At 39.2% G+C, this 21341-nt stretch overlaps 1 protein-coding gene across 5 annotated transcripts in view; it reads left to right on the forward strand.

Moving 5' to 3' along the window:
• LOC150087350 (uncharacterized) overlaps positions 1-21341 on the forward strand; it is a 592205-nt gene that overhangs the window by 353758 nt on the left and 217106 nt on the right. For all 5 annotated transcript variants that reach the window (XM_090372014.1, XM_090372013.1, XM_090372010.1 and 2 more), the window contains one exon: positions 18546-18655. In XM_090372014.1, the coding sequence (XP_090228140.1) occupies positions 18546-18655 (110 nt within the window). The remainder of the gene's footprint in view (positions 1-18545; positions 18656-21341) is intronic.

Genomic DNA, 21341 nt, shown 5'->3' on the forward strand with positions numbered 1-21341 from the left:
GCGCGCGCGCACACACCCGCACACCTTCTAATAGGTTCCACCTCCTTTATTTAGACCTTGCACCCTATTTTTGGATATAACATTATGACAATCTTCTGAATAGCAGTCATTATCCTATTTATAATCATCCTAATGTGAAATACTTTTTCTAGCCAAAATGAAATCCATATAGAAATTGTACAAAGCAACTGGAAACAGTATAAAGAATTGCCATATTAGACAAACGAGAAATTCTGTGGGTATCCGAAGACTTGGCAGTTGAATATATAACAAACATAGATTCAAGCTGAAACTTCTTCGATGCCAAGTATGTTGAAGATAAAGAAAAAAGTATGAAAACCATGGAAAAGTTCTATCTTTCTACCAGCAGCTTTCTGCTATATGCTTGGTAAATGGAGAACATGTGCGATTGGTCAGTTGTCTATCAACAAGTTTTCCTGTTATGCATTCATTCAGCAGCATTCTGATACAACAACAAAATGTAAATAGTGGTAAAAAAAAAATGCAGGAATTCATCCAGTAGCATAATGTCAGCTCATTCATATAAACTGAATATAAAACTGGCCACTTTGCAAATTTATATACAGAAAGCACATTGCTGTATACAACTCCCTTCATGGCTACAAGCCAAGGGGTTTACATAAAAAAAAAATCACACAACATAATAAACACAAAAAAAAAAAGAAAAAAAAAAAAGCATTATGACTCCTGAAAGGTTTGAACACTGGGATAATGGATTCAAGGCAGTGATGAATAGGTCTCCGGGAGCAGGTTCTAATGTTCTCTGATGTGGTCTTGGGAAGGAAGTCGACCAAGTACTTTGCCTATATTCCTTGTCGACTGCGAATTTGTAGAGGTCGCCATCCAAGGACTATATGTCTTGTAGCATTTGCACAGGTAGGAACCGATTAGTTAGCTTTAACTGGTTTGGAATGGCCTGTAGGATTGGATTAGCCCTAAGGCTTGGGACCGGGATCCTCCATCCGCAGTTAGCCCAGAAATCTGGTACTGAAATAATGCCGACCATCATTTTGATGGCAAAGACGAGTCTTCTCTCATGAATGATGGCAGGAAGACGTCTGATGTTGAGAACTGCCGCCAGCTGGGTGGTCCTTGGTGTAGGGGGAAGCCGAAATTTTCATATGGCCCACTTCAGTAGCCAGAATTCCCTCGCGAAAATCTGTCTAAGATGGGTCGTAGCAGTTGAAGTCCAGACTTCAGCGCCATAGAGTATGACCGGATAAACACGTCTTAATATATCTGCACCCAACACCCTGGTCATGGACGTGCGTTAGTTGTTGTTTAATCATCCACCGAAGTCGACAGAACTTTATTTGCAAGTGGTCTATGTGCGGTAGAAAGGAGAGCTTTTGATCAAAAATAACGCCCAGATTTGTATGTTGTTGGATGGCAGAAATCGCGCATCCTCTTAAAATGGGTTGTACTATTGTTGGGCTCTGTTTGAGAGAGAAAGTCAACTGCTTTGACTTCTCAGGATTGATTTGAAGTCCGAAACTGGAGAGGAAGGCCTCAAGGTTCTGGATTTTCTGAAGGATTAAGGTATTGGTGTATTCAGCAGTGTCTCCAGGGCTGATGGGAGTAAACAGTTTTATGTCATCGGCAAAAGTGAGGATGTCAGTTTGGCCTGTCACAAATGGCACGAGAACAGCTGAGAACAAGATTCCGGACGGGACCCCACCTTGTGGGACTCCAGCTGTAATAGTCCTGGTATAGCGCAGATTGCCATCGCGAACAATAATGGTCCTGTTCTCCATTGCAAACAATAATGGTTCTAATCTCTGCTGCACAGATTAGAGAAAATTCATGAGTTATGTTAAACCTAATTGAGTGATGCCTGTCACATCACATCACACAGGCGCCTCCGTAGCCAGGTGGGAAGGAGCAGCAGTGCGTAGCACACGCTTCTTGATTAGACCGGGGTTTGAGCCCGTCACCACCAAATACGGAGGATGCGGAAAGGTCAGGGAATGACCACCGCATATCCCGGAGCAATATGGCCTTAGTTGCTAATGCTCCTAAAAACCAAATAACAACAACAACCTGTCACATCACATACAGTTGTTGATTGCAAAACTGGCTTTACTGATGCATGCTTTCCTCCAAATGGTGATGCTCTTGGGCTTTGTAACATTAAAGTGTCATCTGGAATCAAATTTTTGGTATGCTCATGCTTCACACCGCATGCAGTAGGTGCACTTATTATTGACAGGCTGGCATAAAACTGCACACATTTATTGAAGCATGTGGATTTTACAATTTGCATTTCACTCATTAACAGGTCTAAAGGCAGTTTTAATTTCAAATACAGTGGACCCCCGCTTTATGATATTAATTTGTTCCAGAGACACCATCATATCGTGAAAATGTCATAATGTAAACCCAGTAACACTGTTTTTTGATAATTCGTTCCAAGTTTGGAAGTTGAAATTTTTGCTATATAACTATGCTATTTATCTCTGTAAAAGGTGATTTTTATAACAGAAATTCTATTAGTTTTATATAGAATACTGAATACTGTATTTTCCAATGTATACCATGCACCTTTTATCTAAAAATAACTTGCCCTAAAATTGTGGTGCGTCTTATACACCAGAATAAACAGTAGAGCATGATACAAGTTTAAAAAAAAAAAAAAATGCTGATGGCGCTACACATTTTTACTTATTCCCCCCCCCCCCCAATGTTGTTTAAAATGATAATTGATAATTATAAACATTAAAAAAAAAAAATCATGATTTTCATTTAACTTACATTGGAAAAGCTGTGTCAATGGTGGTGTGGTAATGGAGCTGGAAGAGAATCTTTTACCATCAAGATATCAAGACAACCTTCAGGATCTTGTGTTCTTTCTGATCGCTGCCTCTTGCTATTTATGGTATAAAAACTGTACAAAGTGGTTTGCTTTTGGTGCTTTCTCTGAAGGTTCTTGAAATAATTTAACACCTGATTTTCAAATTTGCAAGTCATCAGTTCAGTGGTTTCAATATCTGGGTTTTTTCTTACTGTACTCTTTACAACATCCCACGCAGCAAACATTCCTTAATTTCTTGAGTTGTTGCTACACAGTCATTCTCCTCATTTTCCTCATCCCCACTGTCATGCTCGCCCATCTGCTCTAATTCCTGGAGCTCCTCTGTTGTTAACTCCCTTCCGTGGTCTACAATTAACTCCTACACATCTGTCACATCAATCTCTAGAGCCAAGGACTCACCAAGAGTGATAATTTCCTGCTCTAGAACACCTTCAGCTTCAAATCCTTCAAAATCATGGATGACCGAAGGCCATAAGTTCTTCCAGGCTGCATTGAGGCACTGAGCTAAAACTTCATTTCCAAGAACTAATGGCCCCAGGTGCCAAGCGATTTTGTGATCAAGTGTCTTTGCCAGTGAATTTGCGCTCTCTTGAATAAATAAAATCGTCTTCTTTATTTACAGCATTACACTAACAATCAATTAAATAAGCTTCAGTAAAGAAATCACTTTACTTGAACAGGAGGAAAAGTAACCTTCTTTCTTTTTTTCTTTTATTTTGCATTACTACTAACCCACTACCACTTGGTCACAAAGGTGGCACTGCTCCTGCCTCCACGTGGCAGGGCTAGTAACCTGGAGGGGAAAAGGTCTCCCTTCCAGGGTGAAATGGAGCAAGAAGTCCATAAAACCCAGAAAAACACTGGGTGCATAGAAGAAACCTTGACAAGGCAAGAACAAGAGGAGTCTGGTTCTGTCGCAGCAAAACGTCAAAAGACTGACGTAGGCAGAATCCGAACTCCAACCTTCTTGATTATTCATTCAACTGAAGAACAACCAGTTGGAAAGCTCTCTCCATTTCTAGTGCAGAAATGCCTAGAAAGCACAATAGGAACTCCAAAGACAGTTCGTCGTCTAAGATCAGGTGACCTACTAGTTGAATTTGCCACTGCTCGACAGGCTGAGCAACTACAAAAACTGAAAACTTTTGGTGGAACTTCTATCACCGTTTCACCCCACATTTCCCTGAACACGTCAAGAGGTGTCATCACCGAATGGGACCTCATGAACGTGTCAGACGAAGAACTAAAACAAGAATTACACGACCAAGGAATCATTAATGTCAGACGAATTATGACAAAGAAAGATGGCATATTAGTTCCTACACGGAACATAATACTTACTTTTGACAATCCCAAGTCACCAACAGTGATAAAAGCAGGCTACCTTAACTGCCGAGTTAAACCGTACATCCCGAACCCACTACGCTGCTATAAATGCCAAAAATTTGGGCACTCACAGACAGTCTGCAGAGGAGTAGCTGCCTGTGCCACGTGTGGATCCATTGAACACATTAGTACTGACTGCACAGCCACAAGACCAATTTGTCTGAACTGTAAAGAGGCACACCCAGCATATTCCAAAGAGTGTTCCCTTTGGCAGCGTGAAAAAAAGATACAGCGGTACAAAACCGAACATAACGTAACCTACCAAGAGCCCAAAAAATCCCTACCGGTTCCAAATACTAATAAGCCCACTTATGCACAAATAACCACAAAACACATATCAATTTCTACCCAAACGGAAGTAACTATACCACCAAGTAAATCACTAGCTGAATGGGCAAGGTCATTGTTGTCCCCAGTACCAACGCCCCAAACGAAAAACAAACAAACCAAAGCCATAAATACGCCAATCTCAGTACAACCTGATGCCATTCAACAGAATACCACAGTATCTACTACTCCTGACTCAAACCAAACAGAATACATGGACTCAGAAGACAATTTGAATCACGACGAACAGGTTCTAGAACTGTTCTCCAATGAGGACATGGATACAGGGAAACCTTATTTCCCAAAGAAGAGGAAAGTTAAACTTGACCGAGGCAAATCTTCTGTCCCTCGAAAAGAAGTCGAGGGTTCCACTAAACCCAAATAATGCTTACTTTCTTACAGTGGAACTGCAGAGGCTATCGCAGTAACTTGTCCGACATCCAAGATCTTCTTTCACAATATGACCCTATTGCCTTTTGCTTAGGGCGCCTCCGTAGCCAGGTGGGAAGGAGCAGCAGTGCGTAACACACGCTTCTTGATTAGACCGGGGTTCGAGCCCGTCACCACCAAATACGGAGGATGCGGAAAGGTCATTCAGGGAATAACCACCGCATATCCCGGAGCAATATGGCCTTAGTTGCTAATGCTCCTAAAAACCAAATAACAAACATAACAAACCTTTTGCTTACAGGAAACCAATCTGACACCAAATATAAATGTTTCCCTTCAGAAATACATAATACATCGTCAAGATCGTGTTGCACAAAATTCGAACAATCCTGCCCATGGAGGAGTAGCACTGATCATCAACGCCCAGATACTCTCAAAGCCACTCCCGCTAAAAACAAACCTTGAGGCAGTTGCTGCACGAGTCAATATTAACTTTGATTTAACCATAGTCTCACTATACTTGCCACCTAACCAAAATATAAGCTATGCCGATTTAGAAGAATTAGTAATACAACTTCCCAAACCCTCCTGTATCTTAGGAGACCTCAACAGTCACCATCCGCTGTGGGGAAACCACAATCTGGACAAGCGTGGACAAATCATTGAAAAATTACTCGATCAACAGAATCTGATAACTCTCAATAATGGGGCTCACACCTATACACATCTTCCGACAGGATCTACATCAGCTATTGATGTCTCTCTGTGCACAGCAACCATATATCCTCTATTTGGATGGACTATTCACAGCAATCCTCTGGGCAGTGATCATTATCCTGTGATATGTCGCATTAACACAAGCATTCCCCACCTTTCTTATCGGATCCCCAAATGGAACTTTTCAAAAGCTGAATGGGATGTGTACAAGCAGCTAGCAATACTAGAAGAAAACTAGATCCAACAAACATCCATAAACCTGGCAGTAGAATACATATCTAATCAGATACTGCAGGCAGCAGCAGACAAAGCAATTCCAAAACAATCCACAAAAATATCGGCCAAATCAAAAGTGTGGTGGAATGATGAATGTAATGCAGCTAAAAAAACAGAAGATCAAAGCATGGAATGTCTTCAGGAAGTTTCCAACAACAGAAAACCTCATCCGCTTTAAACAGGCAAGAGCAAGGGCAAAACGAGTCAGGCAGACTAGCAGAAGGGAAGCATGGAGACGCTTCGCATCCACAATTACAAGCACGACAAAATCTCAAACAATATGGGCAAAAATACAGCGGATGTACGCAAAACACCCACGTGTCAACTGTCCCATGCTCCCTGTCAGTGGCCATGATATCACAAAACCTGAGGATATTGCAAACACCCTGGGTAAAACTTTCATGAATATACAGCCGCAACATCATACTCGCAATATTTTCAGGCACACAAAGTACAAGCTGAAAAAAAAACGTATCAATTTTGAATCAGCATCAATTTCTGTGTACAATCTCCCCTTCACAATGTCAGAGTTGCATCATGCTCTATCGTCTACTAAACTCAGTGCAGCAGGGCCAGATGGAATCCACTACATCATGATAGCAAAACTCACCGAACCGGCTCTCAAGACTCTGTTACTCCTCTATAACAGAATATTCAAAGAAAATATGTTCCCCGACAAATGGCACCATGCTTACATTCGGGCTTTTCCAAAACCAGGCAAAGACCCTACAAATCCGCAACATTATCGACCTATTGCACTCACTAGCTGTATGAGCAAGGTCATGGAAAAAATGGTTAACGCCTGACTAACCTGGTTTCTAGCTCAAAATGATCTCCTAAATCCTGTGCAATGTGGTTTCCGGGAAGGTAGATCCACTCTTGACCTTTTGATCAAGACAGAAATAAACATCCTGGATGCCTTCGTCCGAAAAGAACATCTTGCAATGGTCTTCTTTGACATCGAAAAAGCCTTTGACACTTCTTGGAGATATGGTATTATGCGAACCCTATACGATCTGGGATTTCGCGGACACCTACCACAGTTTATCAGAAACTTCCTGCATTGCCGCTCATTTCAAGTTAGAGTTCACAACCACTTATCTTCAAAATTCATCCAGGAAGAAGGAGTACCACAAGGGTCAGTGCTAAGTGCTACTCTCTTTAGTATAATAATGAATTCCATAACACACGACCTACCATAAACGATATCCACTACCCTGTATGCTGATGACTTCAGTATCGCCTGCCATTTGCCTAACATGCGAATGATAGAAAGGCAGTTGCAATGTGCTATCAACAAAATAGCTAAATGGTCCCAAAACAATGGTTTTCGTCTCTCACACCAAAAAACAGTTGGGATACACTTCTGTAGAAAGCGTAACCAACACCAACATCCGGAACTTAGACTAGAAAATCAGGTCATACCAGTGGTCCCTAGTGTTCGCTTTCTGGGTGTGATATTCGACCAAAAACTCACTTTCCTTGATCATATAAAAATGCTCCGGACTAACACTCTTAAAAAGCTTAACATTTTAAGAGTTCTGTCGGGCACAACGTGGGGAGCTGACCGTTACACGCTGCTAAATCTCTACCGTGCACTAATACGGTCACGTCTGGATTATGGTTCTGTCGTATATAGCTCTGCTAGACCAAGCGCTTTACGTTGGCTTGATCCTGTACACCACAGCGCTCTTCGTCTTGCACTGGGGGTGTACCGTACATCACCGGTTCAGAGCCTATATACCGAAGCGCATGAAACACCCTTACAGCTACGGAGACAAATGCTTTTATTAAATTATGCCGCAAAACTCAAAGGGCATCCAAACCACCCCACTTGGAATGGTGTTTTCTATCCTAAATGGGAAAACCTTTATAGAGCCTACCCATCAATAAACCCACCAACTGGGATACGTCTTCGCTCACTACAAGTTGACTGGCAAATTGACCCGAGTAAGATACAGCCTACTGCCTCTCATGCAGTCCTGCCATGGATGTATCATATACCGCCATGTGACTTTTCATTCACAGCCTGGGGAAAACACACCATATCCCAACAGAACTTGCTACAAATACATGCCACACTGAGAACCCAGCACGGCCAGTACACACCGATCTACACAGATGGATCTAAAACTGAAAAGCATGTTGGTGCAGCAGCAGTATTTCCTTACATCACTTTGTCCAAAAAACTCCCCACTGAATGTAGCAGCTATACTGCAGAACTCTGTGCTATCCACATAGCCTTAAACTACACACTCTCAAGAACTAGACTCCACAGCGTTATTTATACCGACTCCATTAGTGCTATCCAAGCTATACAACACAATACAAAAAATTATAACCCCTTACTTAGACAGATCTAGAATACTCTGACCAAGTTAAACCAGAAGAAACAACAGGTTCTGTTATGTTGGATCCCTGGTCACGCTGGCATTTCTGGAAACGAACAGGCCGACCTAGCTGCCAAAACTGCTACCGATCCTATAGACCAATCCTTCACTACACCTATATCTGACTATAAGTACATTATAAATAAGCGATGCCTTGAACTATGGCAACATATCTGGCAGAATCAAGCCAACGATAAGCTACTTGGCATAAAAAACATATCTAAAACCATGGAGATCTAGTATCCGTGAGAACCAACATGAAGAAGTTGTATTAGCCCGATTAAGGATAGGCCACACACACCTGACATATCTTTATTTGCTGGCAGCCACTGACCCACCACTATGTACAAACTGCAACACTCAGCTCACTGTCCACCATCTACTTATTGATTGTCCCAAGTACAGTATTCAGCGACAAGCTATGTTTATCTCATTTCCCACGACGAACACCTCTCTCAGCATTTCTGATCTACTAGGAGACACACCACATGTGTCCAAAATTTTTGATTTCCTCAAACATATAAAACTATACAACACAATATAAATTTGAATAGCATCTATACAGACGCAATTCAAGATTTAACATCACCATAGTTAGGCGCATCATGGCCTTTGCTGTCCTTGTGCTGTAAAGCCCCCAAAACAACAACAAACAAGAACTAATGATCATTTATACACAGTCTAAGATGTTAAACCTGGTCTTCCAGAATTCCTTTAAGGCGATGGCTTTGTCTCCTGAAGTCTCTTCAAAGCATTTTGCAAGCATCTTCTATGTGTAAATTTTTTTAAAGTTAGCAATCACTTGCTGAAGCAGAGGGGTGGTATTGGGTGGGAGAATTTTGACAGTAATGAAGTTAAATTGCTCCTCCAGAGATCGGGCAAGTTGGGGATCATGACCTGGAGCATTATCCAAAATTAACCGTGCCTTTAAAGGAATTTTTTTTTTCTTTCTAAGTAACCTTTGACTGGAGGACAAAACACTTCAAATACCCATTCATTGAAGAGGTGGCTTGTCACCCAGACTTTCTTTTTACTCGCCAAAAGACACCCAACCTGCTTTTGATGACATTTTGCTGTTTAAACACTCTGGAAGTTTCTGAGTGGTAAACCAACATTGGCTTAAGTTTAAAATCACCACAGGCATTGGACCCTAATAACAGAATAAGCCTATGCTTCATAGGCTTATGACCAGGCAACGAGGCCTCTTCTTTTGTAATGTATGTTCACTTTGGCATTCCCTTTTCCAAAAGAGGCCTGTTTCGTCTGTATTAAAGATGTTGAGGAAGGTAACCCTCCTTCTCAACGAACTCTTGAAACTCCATCTTAAAGTTTTCAGCTGCTTCCTGATCAGCACTGCATGCCTTATGACACTTTTAATATCGGACCTTTTTCTAAAAAGGATCGAACCAAACTTTGCTGGCTTTAAAGTCCCCATATCGCGTATCACTAGCTGAAGGTGTTTTAGTCTTTAAATCCTCAAAAATCTGCTTTGCACATTCACAAATGTATTGTCCAGGAACTGTATCACCCTTCATTTGTTTTTCTTTTATTCACAGCAACAAAAGCCTTTCCATTTCTATAATCAGTTCTCTGCCTTTTTGGACTGTGTTAGATTCATCACTTACTTTAACTTTTTTAAGGTTTTCTTTTTTGTTTCACTATGGTAGAAATGGTTGACTGTGAAAAACCATATTTGCACACCAATGAACTAATTTTAGCACCATCATCATGTTTTTTCACTATTTCTTGTTTAATTTTAATTGAAATTTTCTTTTTGCTGTGCTCGTTAAGGGCCATATTATGCAATGTTGGGGCGCCTCCATAGCCAGGTGGGAAGGAGCAGCAGTGCTTAGCACACGCTTCTTGATTAGACCAGGGTTCGAGCCCATCACCACCAAATACGGAGAATGCGGAAAGGTCAGGGAATGACCATCGCATATCCTGGAGCAATATGGCCTTAGTTGCTAATGCTCCTAAAAAAAAAAAAACAACAACAACATATGCAATGTTGTACATTCAAGAATTCAATACAGTAAATTTATGGAAAGTAAGCATAAAAAAAAATTACTTATACTAAAGAATACGAAAACAAAACACATGCCCAACACATTTACAAATGCTGCTACTGGCTGAGACAAAGGACCATGTGGTTCGGTCGGAGACAATCGTAAGCCATTGTAGAGCGAAATAAGTAGGCACCAGTGATCACTGGTTAGTAGAATCAGCCATTCAAATCATTAAAATGCACTACACTTTCACTTTTTATTGCTCTGTTTTGTTATAAGAATGAATTTTGAACACATTTGTGTTATTTTTCTAAAGCACGTTTCTGGACGTCATGACCATAAAACAATAAAAGCAATTTGCACTTTCCAGTTTATTGGGCTTTTCTGTTAGCGCAAGCTATTATAAATGGGTAGTAAACTCGACCTTATTGTATTTGCGATAATACTGATAACTGGAATTCTGTGAGTTTTTACCTTACAGTATTATAGTGAAATGTGTTTCCCCTTCACTGAAACCATATAAAAAACAAAAATAAATTTTCAGAATCATCTCTTTATTCCTATTTTTTAAGCTCTGTTTAATAGAATTAATTAATTAAGATAGAATTAAAATTCAATTCGCAAACGTGATGAGAATATCCCATGCTTACTACATATCGTATAGTGAAAGGTATTTTATTATGGAGAGTCCATCGTAAAGTGATTTGATCATATAGTGAACCCATCGTAAAGCGGGGGTCCATTGTATTAATAATATTTTAAGGCAGAAAGCCTCAAACTATGTAAAATTGAAACTGTCATTAGTTAGTGCATTTGTGTCATCACTACATAGTTGAATATTTTAGACAAACCAAATTGTGTACATTGGCATCATTATTGTACAAACTTTGATTTGTCAAAAAAATTAAACTATGTAGTAATGATGCATATGCACTAATTAATGACATAGTTTGAGGCTTTCTGCCTTAAAATATTACTAGTCTAACTTTTATGCCTCTCATATTGTGTAAATAAGTCACAACTAGGTTGTCACCCTTATACCTCTGGGTATATATACCCACTAACTGATGAGAAGTCAACAAGCTTCGAAATGGTACTATCTGGGGAAGGCTGATAGTATCATTTGTTACTGAGAAGAGGTAACAAGTCTTCTCTACTGGGGAAGCATTGCCTGTTTGAGGGATTTATGAGTGAAATACTTAAGTGAGTGTGAATTTGAGGAGTAACTGGCCCTGCCCTTTTTCGATGGATGCCTGCCCTTATTGATTCTTATTATCACTTCCTCCACCTTTTCACTTTTCTATGTCTAATAGGACAGAGATGTGGATAAGAGTGTTTATTGTCCCATATACATTTACAAATAGTGCTGAGTGGTGGTACTCAACTGAAAATAAGTAACAGTAGTCTTCTCTAAAATTAGTGTTATTTATTTGAAATATAAGGAGAGCAACTAGATCGTGCCTTAAGCAGGGCTGGCTTAAGGCACGATCGAGCAGTTCCACCGAATAGGGCACCAAAATTTAGGGAGTGCAAAATGCCCCGAAAATTCACTGATTTGCTGTAAATTTCAAGTCAGAGAGGGTGTAACAAAAAATCTCGCACAGGGCGCTGATAGACTTATGGCTGCTTCTGAGTGAAGGATTTCACTGTATCAGATGTAGATGAGACTATAATGATGCCAGTGTACAAACTTCAATTTGTCAACTATGTAGTAATGATGCAAATGCATTACCTAATGACATAGTTTCAAAAAGTTAATTAAAATGTATTTTAATACAAAAACTGGAGGCAAAGGTAAAGAAAGCCCACACGAGAAGCATGCACAAGTTCGATAAATTTACCGGTAAAAGTACTTTGCCGTAACGGCATTTGTATCGTTGCTTGCTCAGTAAATATACAGTGGGTGTTATCGGTCAGGAGTAGAAATTGAATCCCATGGGAGATTGAAACCTTCCCAAAGTGGAGGGGGTAACTTGACCTTTTTTCTTTAGAATCACTGGTGGACTAGTGGATAAATTGTTTATTAAGGGAAAAAAAAAAAAAAAGGCAAAGGTAAAGGAAGCCCACACGAGAAGCACATCAAACTTCGAAAACGTTTACCGGTGAAACTACGTTACGAACATTTTTTACGATGCCAGAACTTCCAGTATGACTCTGTTCGTGATTCAGTTAGTTAATTCAATTAGTGATTCTAAAGAAAAAAGACCAGGTTATCCCCCTCCACTTCGGGAGGGTTTCAAGCTCCCGTGGGATTCAACTTCTACTCCAGACCGATATCACCCACCGTCTGTTTACCAAGCGAGCAACAATACAAATGCCGTTACGGCAAAGTACTTTTACTGGTAAATTTCATCGAACTTTTGCATGCTTCTCGTGTGGGCTTTCTTTACCTTAGCCAAACTGGATTTTTTACAGTTTTGTTCAGAAAAGAGTGAAAACAAAGGTGGCATCAAAAAAAGTGAATGATTTTGAATTATGGTTTGCTGATTTTTCAAATGTAGGCTTCTGGGTTCTAAGTGATCTGCACATTTGGATTCCAAAAACCTTTCACAGTGGTTGCTGGGTTAAAAGAGGAATAAAAGAAAAGGCCAAAATACTTTTAAAATGTATTTTATAATTCCAAAGTTCTAAAACAGAATATTAATATACTATAAAATTTAAATTTTGTAATATAATGTAGTTTTATGACAGCTATCAGTGAATGATAGTTACTGATGTTTTGCTTTGTGGCATTTATGCCACTGGTTTGCTGCTGTTGCTATGGGATGGCTCTTCTCTTCTCTCCTCTCCAGATGTTTATATGATATCTGATTTTTTGCTTTGTTTATTTACCTATATATCATGATTTTTGGATTTTCAGGTTAGGCCTCTAATCTTTTTCCTAGTCCATAATGTTTACATGGGAAGTAATATACCCACTCAAGAGGTCAAAGAATTCTGAAACCCTCCCACACCCTTCAGAACCTTGTTAGGGAAATTCCACATGACAGGTCAGCAGTAAATTCCATATAATTTTTAGAGCTATAGGCAGTTAGCATCAGCATTAGTAGAGGCATACGATGCAAGAAAGCAAGCTTATGCAGCATCAGCAAAAAAAAAAAAAAAAAAAAAACACTTCCATTTCACCCCTCCATTCGTTCCAAATACCTGTCCAGCTCAGCCTTAAATTTATTTAGGCTATTAGCTTCCACAACAAAAGATGGAAGCCTGTTCCACCAATCAACTACCCGCTGGCTAAAGAAAAATTTTTGCACATCTATTCTACAACTATCTTTCCCCAACTTGAAACTGTGCCCCCTCAAGTTCTTAGTCTGAGCAAGAGGAAGAATCCCATCAGCTTTCAGCTTGCTCAACCAATTCTAGGCCTTATACACCTCAATCAGATCACCTTGCAGCTGCCTACTCTCCAGGCGCTGCAATTTGCAGAACATAAGCCTTTCTTGGTAAGAGCACCCCTTTGTTCCCCTCACCAATCTTGTTGCCCTTCTTTGTACTCGTTCTAGCAACACTACATCCTTCCTAAAATGAGGCCTCCAGACCTGAGCACAGTACTTTAGATGTGGCCTGACTATTTCCTTGTTAAATGGAATAATCACCCCCATGTCCCTGCTAGCAAAATTCCTATATATATATCATTGACAAGACTCCATGACCTGCCCTGGCAGTCCGTCTGCACTGCTCAGCGACCTTCATATTTGACTGCACAATTATCCCCAGGTCTTTTTCAGTTTTCAATTCCCTGAGTGTAGTACCACATAGTTGGTATGTTTCTCTTTAGTTATTGCTACCCATATGCAGTACTTTGCATTTGTCAATGTTAAACTTCAGTTACCACTTCTCAGCCCGTTTTCCCAACTTATCTAGATCCAGTTGGAGTGGCATACTGTCTTTACTGTCGTCAACAACCCTACCAACCTTTGTATCATCTGCAAAATTGGACATTAAACCTGATATGCTTCATCAATACCATTGATAAATATACAAAACACCGAACCCTGGGGAATCCACTAATAACATTTGTCCACGAAGAGCAGTGTCCATTGATTACCACTCTCTGTCGTATTCCACTCAACCATCCCTTTATCCATTGTAGCAACTTACCCTTCATGCCATACCCCTCCAATTTGTACAGCAGTCTTCTATGTGCAACAGTATCAAAAGCTTTCCTGAAATCCAAGTACAAAGGGTACTAGAAAGTTTTGCAATATGATGCAACAATGAATCACAGGAAGCTGCTTGTTGCTGCATGTTGAGACATGTTCATACGTGCATAGTAGCCGCCGCGTCAAGTCGATGGGCTCAGTTATTCATTAGTAGCGAGAGTGTAAAGTGCTTGCGATGGCATCGTGGTCACGAAATGAGATAAGGACAGTTTTGTGGTATAATTTCGTGCGTGGTTTAATCATAGACCAGTGCTTAGAAGAAATGACTCTTGCACTAGATGATGATTGTCCACATCGTACAACGATAGTCAGGTGGTACAGAGAATTCCAAAGGGGAAATTTCACTCTGGAGGATTCTGAGAGGCCGGGAAGACCACGAACGTCAGTTACGGAGGAAAACGTTACTGCTTTGAGGAAAATGCTTGACGAAAATAGGCGAGTGACCTATCAACAGATAGAGGATACTTTGGGCCTAAATGCACCAGCAATTCGTTCGATTCTGCAAGATCATTTGCACTTGAAGAAACTTTGTTCTCTCTGGGTGCCGCATCAACTGACTGAAGAGCAGATGACACGACGTGTGACTTGGTGCCGGGAGATGTTAAAAAAGTTTGATAAGGGACAATCTCGGTATGTGAACAACATCGTGACAAGTGAAGAGACTTGGCTGTACTATTACGATCTGCCAACCAAGGCTCAAAACAAAGTTTGGGTCTTTGATGATGACGACACATCCGTAATTGTCAGAAAATCCCGATCTGTAAAGAAGAAAATGATAGCTGTATTTTTCAAATCGAGTGGAATTGTGGAACGTGTCATTTTGGACACGCAGAAGACAGTCACAGCTAAGTGGTATACTGAACAATGCCTGCCTAAAGTCATTGGATCTATGAAGAACCTGCGGCCAAAGTCAAGAATGGACACCTGGTACCTCCATCACGATAATGCTCCAGCTGACCGTGCCAAAGCCTGCACCGAATATTTGACCACGACAGGACTGAAACTTCTCGAGCACCCTCCCTACAGTTCAGACCTTGCTCCCTGCGACGTTGCACTGTTCCCGCATGTGAAAATGAAGCTAAAAGGGAGGCGGTTTTCCAGTGATGAGGACCTTCTACGGGCTTGGGACAACAAGTGTGCTTTACTCCCTAGTGAAACTTGGCAGAACTGGTTTAAAGATTGGTTTCGGAGGATGGAGAGGTGTATAGAATGTAGAGGAAATTACTTTGAAAAAATTAAATAAACAAAGCTGTATTGCAAAACTTTCCTAGTACCCTTTGTATATGATATCAAAATTATTTTTGGCATTATTTCCTTTGTGACCACATCATAGTATCCAATCAAATTGATCAGATAAGACCTCCTGTTAACAAACCCATGCTGTGTCTTAACTGTTACTGCAGTCTTGTCTAGATGATCCTGCTATGCTTCTTTAACCAGTGATTCGAATATTTTTTTTTCCCGGAACACAAGTTAAACTAACAGGTCTGTTGTTACTTGTGTCACCTTTTGAACCCCCTTTGTGAATTTGGTGATATATTTGCACACCTACAGTTTATGGGGACCTTCCCTGAGTTCAAGGAAGTATATGAATATCATGCCCCAGTAGTGCAGATGTATTTTTCAAGTTGTTCCTATGTCAGTAAATATAAGTTGCACAAAAAAAAAGCATCAAAAATGACATTTCATATTGTGAAACAAATCACAAATTTTCCTCACTACCCATCCACAGGAGCAAAAAGGATTGTTCTTCCTCTAGTCGTATAGGGTTACTTTACACCCTACTCACCTGTATTTTGAGATTTCAAAAATAAAAATTCCATTTTTTATGTTTAAAAGCACATATTTTTAATTAATTTTTGCAATTAAAACATCTTTTAGACCTGTCAGTGAGTGGAATGCAAATTTAAAAATCTGCATGCCTGCAATTGGACAACAGCCTGTCACTAACAGGTGTGCCTGCTGCATGAAATGTGAAGTGCTTGTGTCAGCAGTTTGGTTTCCAATGATTCTTTGATGTTGTGAAGCTAGAGATCATTACCAATTACAGGAAAGTGCATGGCAGTAAACACAACTTGGTATCTATAACTGAAAGTGACACAGACCAATCAACACATGCATATAATTAAGTTTAATTTAATTCATGAATATTTTCCTAATTGTGTGATAATTAACAGAGTTTTCTGGAATTTTCAGTGGAGAAATCAAAGAAAATATTTTCAAAAACAGCTATTAGGAGTTTCAGCTGTGTGGATGGAGTAGGTGAAGAATATGAATTGCTGAAATATTGTCTGGGATCAAATTGACCCTACGTGACTAGCACAGAGATAAACTTTGAAAATTTTGATTGAGGACTGTTACCCAGATGGACTTTCAGGGATATTTGTGATTGGTGGGTAACTAGGATACCCTCAGTATAATTAAGAGTCGAGAACCTAGTTGGTTGTCCTGGGCTTACAGACATATGTGTGATAAGAAATTCGTCAGATGGATTTCCCACCTTTCTTCCTTAATTTTTTTGTTCATGAAATTTAGGGTTAGGTTCACATGCTGCCAGGACAGCTCATAGGGTTTTGTAAATGATATACAGGAATTCTGCCATCAGGGATAAGGAGGTGATTATAAGGCAATGGTTAGGCCAAATCTTGAGTACTGCATTTGTCAGCTATGTATTGTCTGAAGTCTCATTAGGATCACATGGATCTGTTGGAATAGGTGCAGAGAAGAGCAACAAGATTTGTGAGGGGAGCAAAAGGAAAGGAAATCTTACCAGGAAAGGCTTCAGTTTTGCAAATGGCAGCACCTAGAGACTAGGCACCTGTAGTGAGATCTGATTGAGTAAGCATCAATGCTGATGGAATCCTTCCCCTTACTCAGACTACCAAGGGGCATAAATTCAAATTGAGGAAGGATGATTGCAGATCTGATGTGCAAAAATTTTCCTTCAGCCAGAGGGTAGTTGATTGTTAGGACAATCAATTACCCCCTGGTGAGCAGAGATGGGCAATTTGAATAAATTCAAAGAACTAGAAAAACTAGAGGAGGTGGACAGGTGAAATGAGAATTGTTGGTATTTTTTTTTTTTTTTTTTTTGCTATTGTAAGCTTTCATTCTTGTATCATTTGCCACTGCTACTACTAATAATATGAGACATTGATGCTTTCTACTTATAGCAATGTATGTTGCTTGCAGAGGCAAGAAATACATAAAAACAGCAGATTTCTTGGGGCAGTAAAACAGTCATTTTGCTATTAAGAATGTTTAATATTCCTTTTGATTTTATTATAGGAGGTTTTGTCTGTGCACTGTCTATTTTATCTAAGATCTATTGTTTTAGGAAAATGATTAGAATATTGGGGAAATTCCATTATAGTTATCTAAAATCCTTTTGTAAAAAAATTAATTACTCTAATTGGGAATGTGATAATTTATTTTTTAAAGTTTGCAACTTTAAAAAATAAATGCGATAATGTTAACTAGGAAATAAAATTTCATTCAAGTTTTTTTATTTTATTTTTTATTTTTTTAGAAATTTTACATTCACTTAAAGTAGCATTATATTGTTGTTGTTTGGTTTTTAGGAGCATTAGCAACTAAGGCCATATTGCTCCGGGATATGCGGTAGTCATTCCTTGACCTTTCCACATCCTCCGCATTTGGTGGTGACGGGCTCGAACCCCGGTCTAATCAAGAAGCGTGTGCTATGCACACGCTTCTTGATTAGACCGGGGTTCAAGCCCTGGTTTAAGCCTGGCTACGGAGGCTCCGTAGCATTATATGCTTTTGAATGTTGGTATGTGAAAATCGCCACTTAGTTTATGATTTGGGGGGGGGGGTGAAAATATTCAAAACTTCAAAAATTAAATTCCACACCATGCTGTAAGATGGGGTGGATTTTAATCCCCTATGTTACCACTTTCACTTTGCAAGTTTATGCCAAAACTAGCAGACTAATTTGCAGAACCTGTTCATATTTTAATTAAGAACTAGGATAATGGCATAAACTTTAATATTATTACTCATATGCTCATTAAATAACTAGTTTAAAAAATTTCAGGAAATTATTTCAAGTCTGGATTGAGCGAGCTGAAGCTTCCAATAAACTCCCTGCCCAATCAGTGCCATTTACTTTCCATGACATGGACATTTTTCCTTCCAGTTCTCAAGGTAAGTAACTAGTTGCTTTGATTCACTCCATAATACTTTCATTCACTTCATGGTGCACTGCTAAACAAAACTGAATAAAATATAGTAGGTTCTTTCTTAATATTGTTAACATTATGCAAGGCATCAAAGCTTATATAGCACCAGCCAGAAACAAAATTTTCCAATTTCATATGCCCATTCCTTCCAATTATTTGTCCAAACTTTCCTTAAATTTATTCAAACTACCCACTTCCACAATGCCTGATTAAAGTTTATTCCAACAGTTGGTTACTCTTTGGATGAATGCAGATTTCCTTGCTGTTCAGCAACCATTCTGTTTAAATTTAAATTTGTTCTGTTGTGTATGTGTCCTATGAGAAGGAGTGAGGATGCCATCAGCATTTAGTTATTTAACCCTTTTAAAGCCTTATTACATTCAGTTAGGTAACCATAAAGATGTTAGACACTGCAGTTTTCAGAACCCTAGTCTTTCTTGGTAAAAAAAAAAAAAAAAAAAAAAAACTCTTTTGTGACCCAGAGTAATATCGTTGCTCTTCTCTGCTTCCTTTCCAACAGATCTATGTCCTTCCCGAAACCTAATTTTAGGAACGACATAGGTTTGAGAGAGTAAAGAAGAGCAACAAACCTGTACGTAGTATTCCAGTTTGGCTTAACCATTGTCTTACACAGTGGGGAAATCTCTACTGGCAAAGTTCCTATGTATCATTGACAGAACCCAATTTTAGTAAGAGCCCAGACCACAGCCATGAATTATAGAAAAGATAAATTGTAGGGGGAAGACTGGCTCAGTGAGACTGTTTGTCCTAGGGTCCATTGTGACGTTTTACACTCCGGGAATTAAATAATTCTGAACGAAACAATGATATTGAAGTGAACAGTACTGGATGTGACTATTATTCTGCTACAACCAGATGACACTGCAAAATGGTTTTGGTGAATTTTTCTCAGTTATGGTGGTGATTTATATGTAAACTGAAGAAGTGGTACAGGAAGTACCACAAAATATCAGAGAATAATCAGCATTTTTTCAAGAAATTAATAAGATCTCACTTGACTTGAAGCGCTTAGATTTTCACTAATTTTCATTTAGATTTACCTGTGCACTGTGCTGCTGAAAGAACAACTTAGTTACTATTTTTAAAGAGAAACATTTCTTAAAAATAGGAATATGCTGGAAACCAACACCTTTATTCCTTTTTATGCACTGTTGTGAATTTGATGACTCAGTATTTAAGGCAGTGTTTTTTTTTTTCAAAAACTTAAAAGCTGCATAACATGTCTTTGAATATATTACCAAAACACCTATCATGAGATTATAAAGAAAAAAGAAATGCACAAGTGCAAAAATGGATTTTTAAATTGGATTACAGTAGTCGTCCATGTGATTAATGGTGTCATGAAAGGTCACACAATGACTGAAGGGTTAAATATTTATCTTGAGTACCTTAGTTGGGAGACAAGTGCACTGGTGTCTCACTGAATTATAACCTACTCTCCCACCTGAACTATATATAGAAAAGTATACTTTCTGTTGTTATTCTGCTTTATGTAACTTCCACATAATAAAATGGTTAGAGGGAGGTGCATAACCCTTTAGCCTTCCTTTTTATTTATCTCAGGATTTTTTTGTTGTTGCACATTATTCTCATTAAAATGTCTGATATCATAATTATATAATATATCAAAATTTATTTTATGTGTGAGATTTCAGTTACAAAAGTGTATGTGCGCACACACACACACACACACACACACACACACACACACACACACACACACACACACACACACACACACACACACACACACTACTGTAGTATTTTGAAGTCCCATACTCGTTGGATACTGTTGTTATAAATTTTATTTAATAATAATTGGTCTTATATCTAAATGTATATACACTAAGTGGCCACTTTATTAAGTACACCTACCTAATAGCAAGTATTTTTCCCTTTTACTCTCAGAACAGCCTGGATCTGTCATAGCATGGACTTGACAGGGTGAAAAAATAACATGTAATTACAGGTAAGATGAAGGCCATCCATGGGTGACAGCGTTGAAAGATGTTTAGTTGCTCTGAGTAGGCAAATGCAATAGAATAATATTTGTGTGTTAACTTTTATTGGAGCTCTCATTTGCCTCAGAGTATAGTTTCCCACAAGATACTCCTACTTATGGGCTACAGAGTACTAAATTGGACTCTGAACAGTGGAGCCAAATTCTTTTCTCTACATCAAGATTCAGCCTGAATAGTGATTCTGAATGGTTTTCCATCTGGAGAGAACATGGTGCACAATATCAACCCTTCAGCATATGGAATAAGTTTTAGTGATGGAAAAATAATAGTGTGGGGAAGGCATCACCATTTACGCCCACATGTCCCTGAGAGTATTAGATGGCAGAACTCTGGTTATTTGACAATATAGAAGTGAAACCTTGGAGACCTCAGTGAGATTGCTTAGGGATTGAAAAATGGCCCTGAATTCCATTTTATGACTGATAGCACACTTCTCTGTAGGGCTCAGTTGATGAATTTTTGAAAAGCAAAGATATCTGGAGAGTGAAGTGGCTCGTCAGAACCCCTAAACATGAACGTTGTATACAAAGAGGTTCTTAACCTTTTTGTACGATCACCTACATTCCATTTCTCCTACATTCCATTCTAGATTCAATGTTAAATTTTGGG

The sequence above is a fragment of the Mastigoproctus giganteus genome, chromosome 4, assembly GCF_048544385.1.
Source record: "Mastigoproctus giganteus isolate SK-2022 chromosome 4, ASM4854438v1, whole genome shotgun sequence".
In the NCBI taxonomy this organism is placed as follows: domain Eukaryota; kingdom Metazoa; phylum Arthropoda; class Arachnida; order Uropygi; family Thelyphonidae; genus Mastigoproctus; species Mastigoproctus giganteus.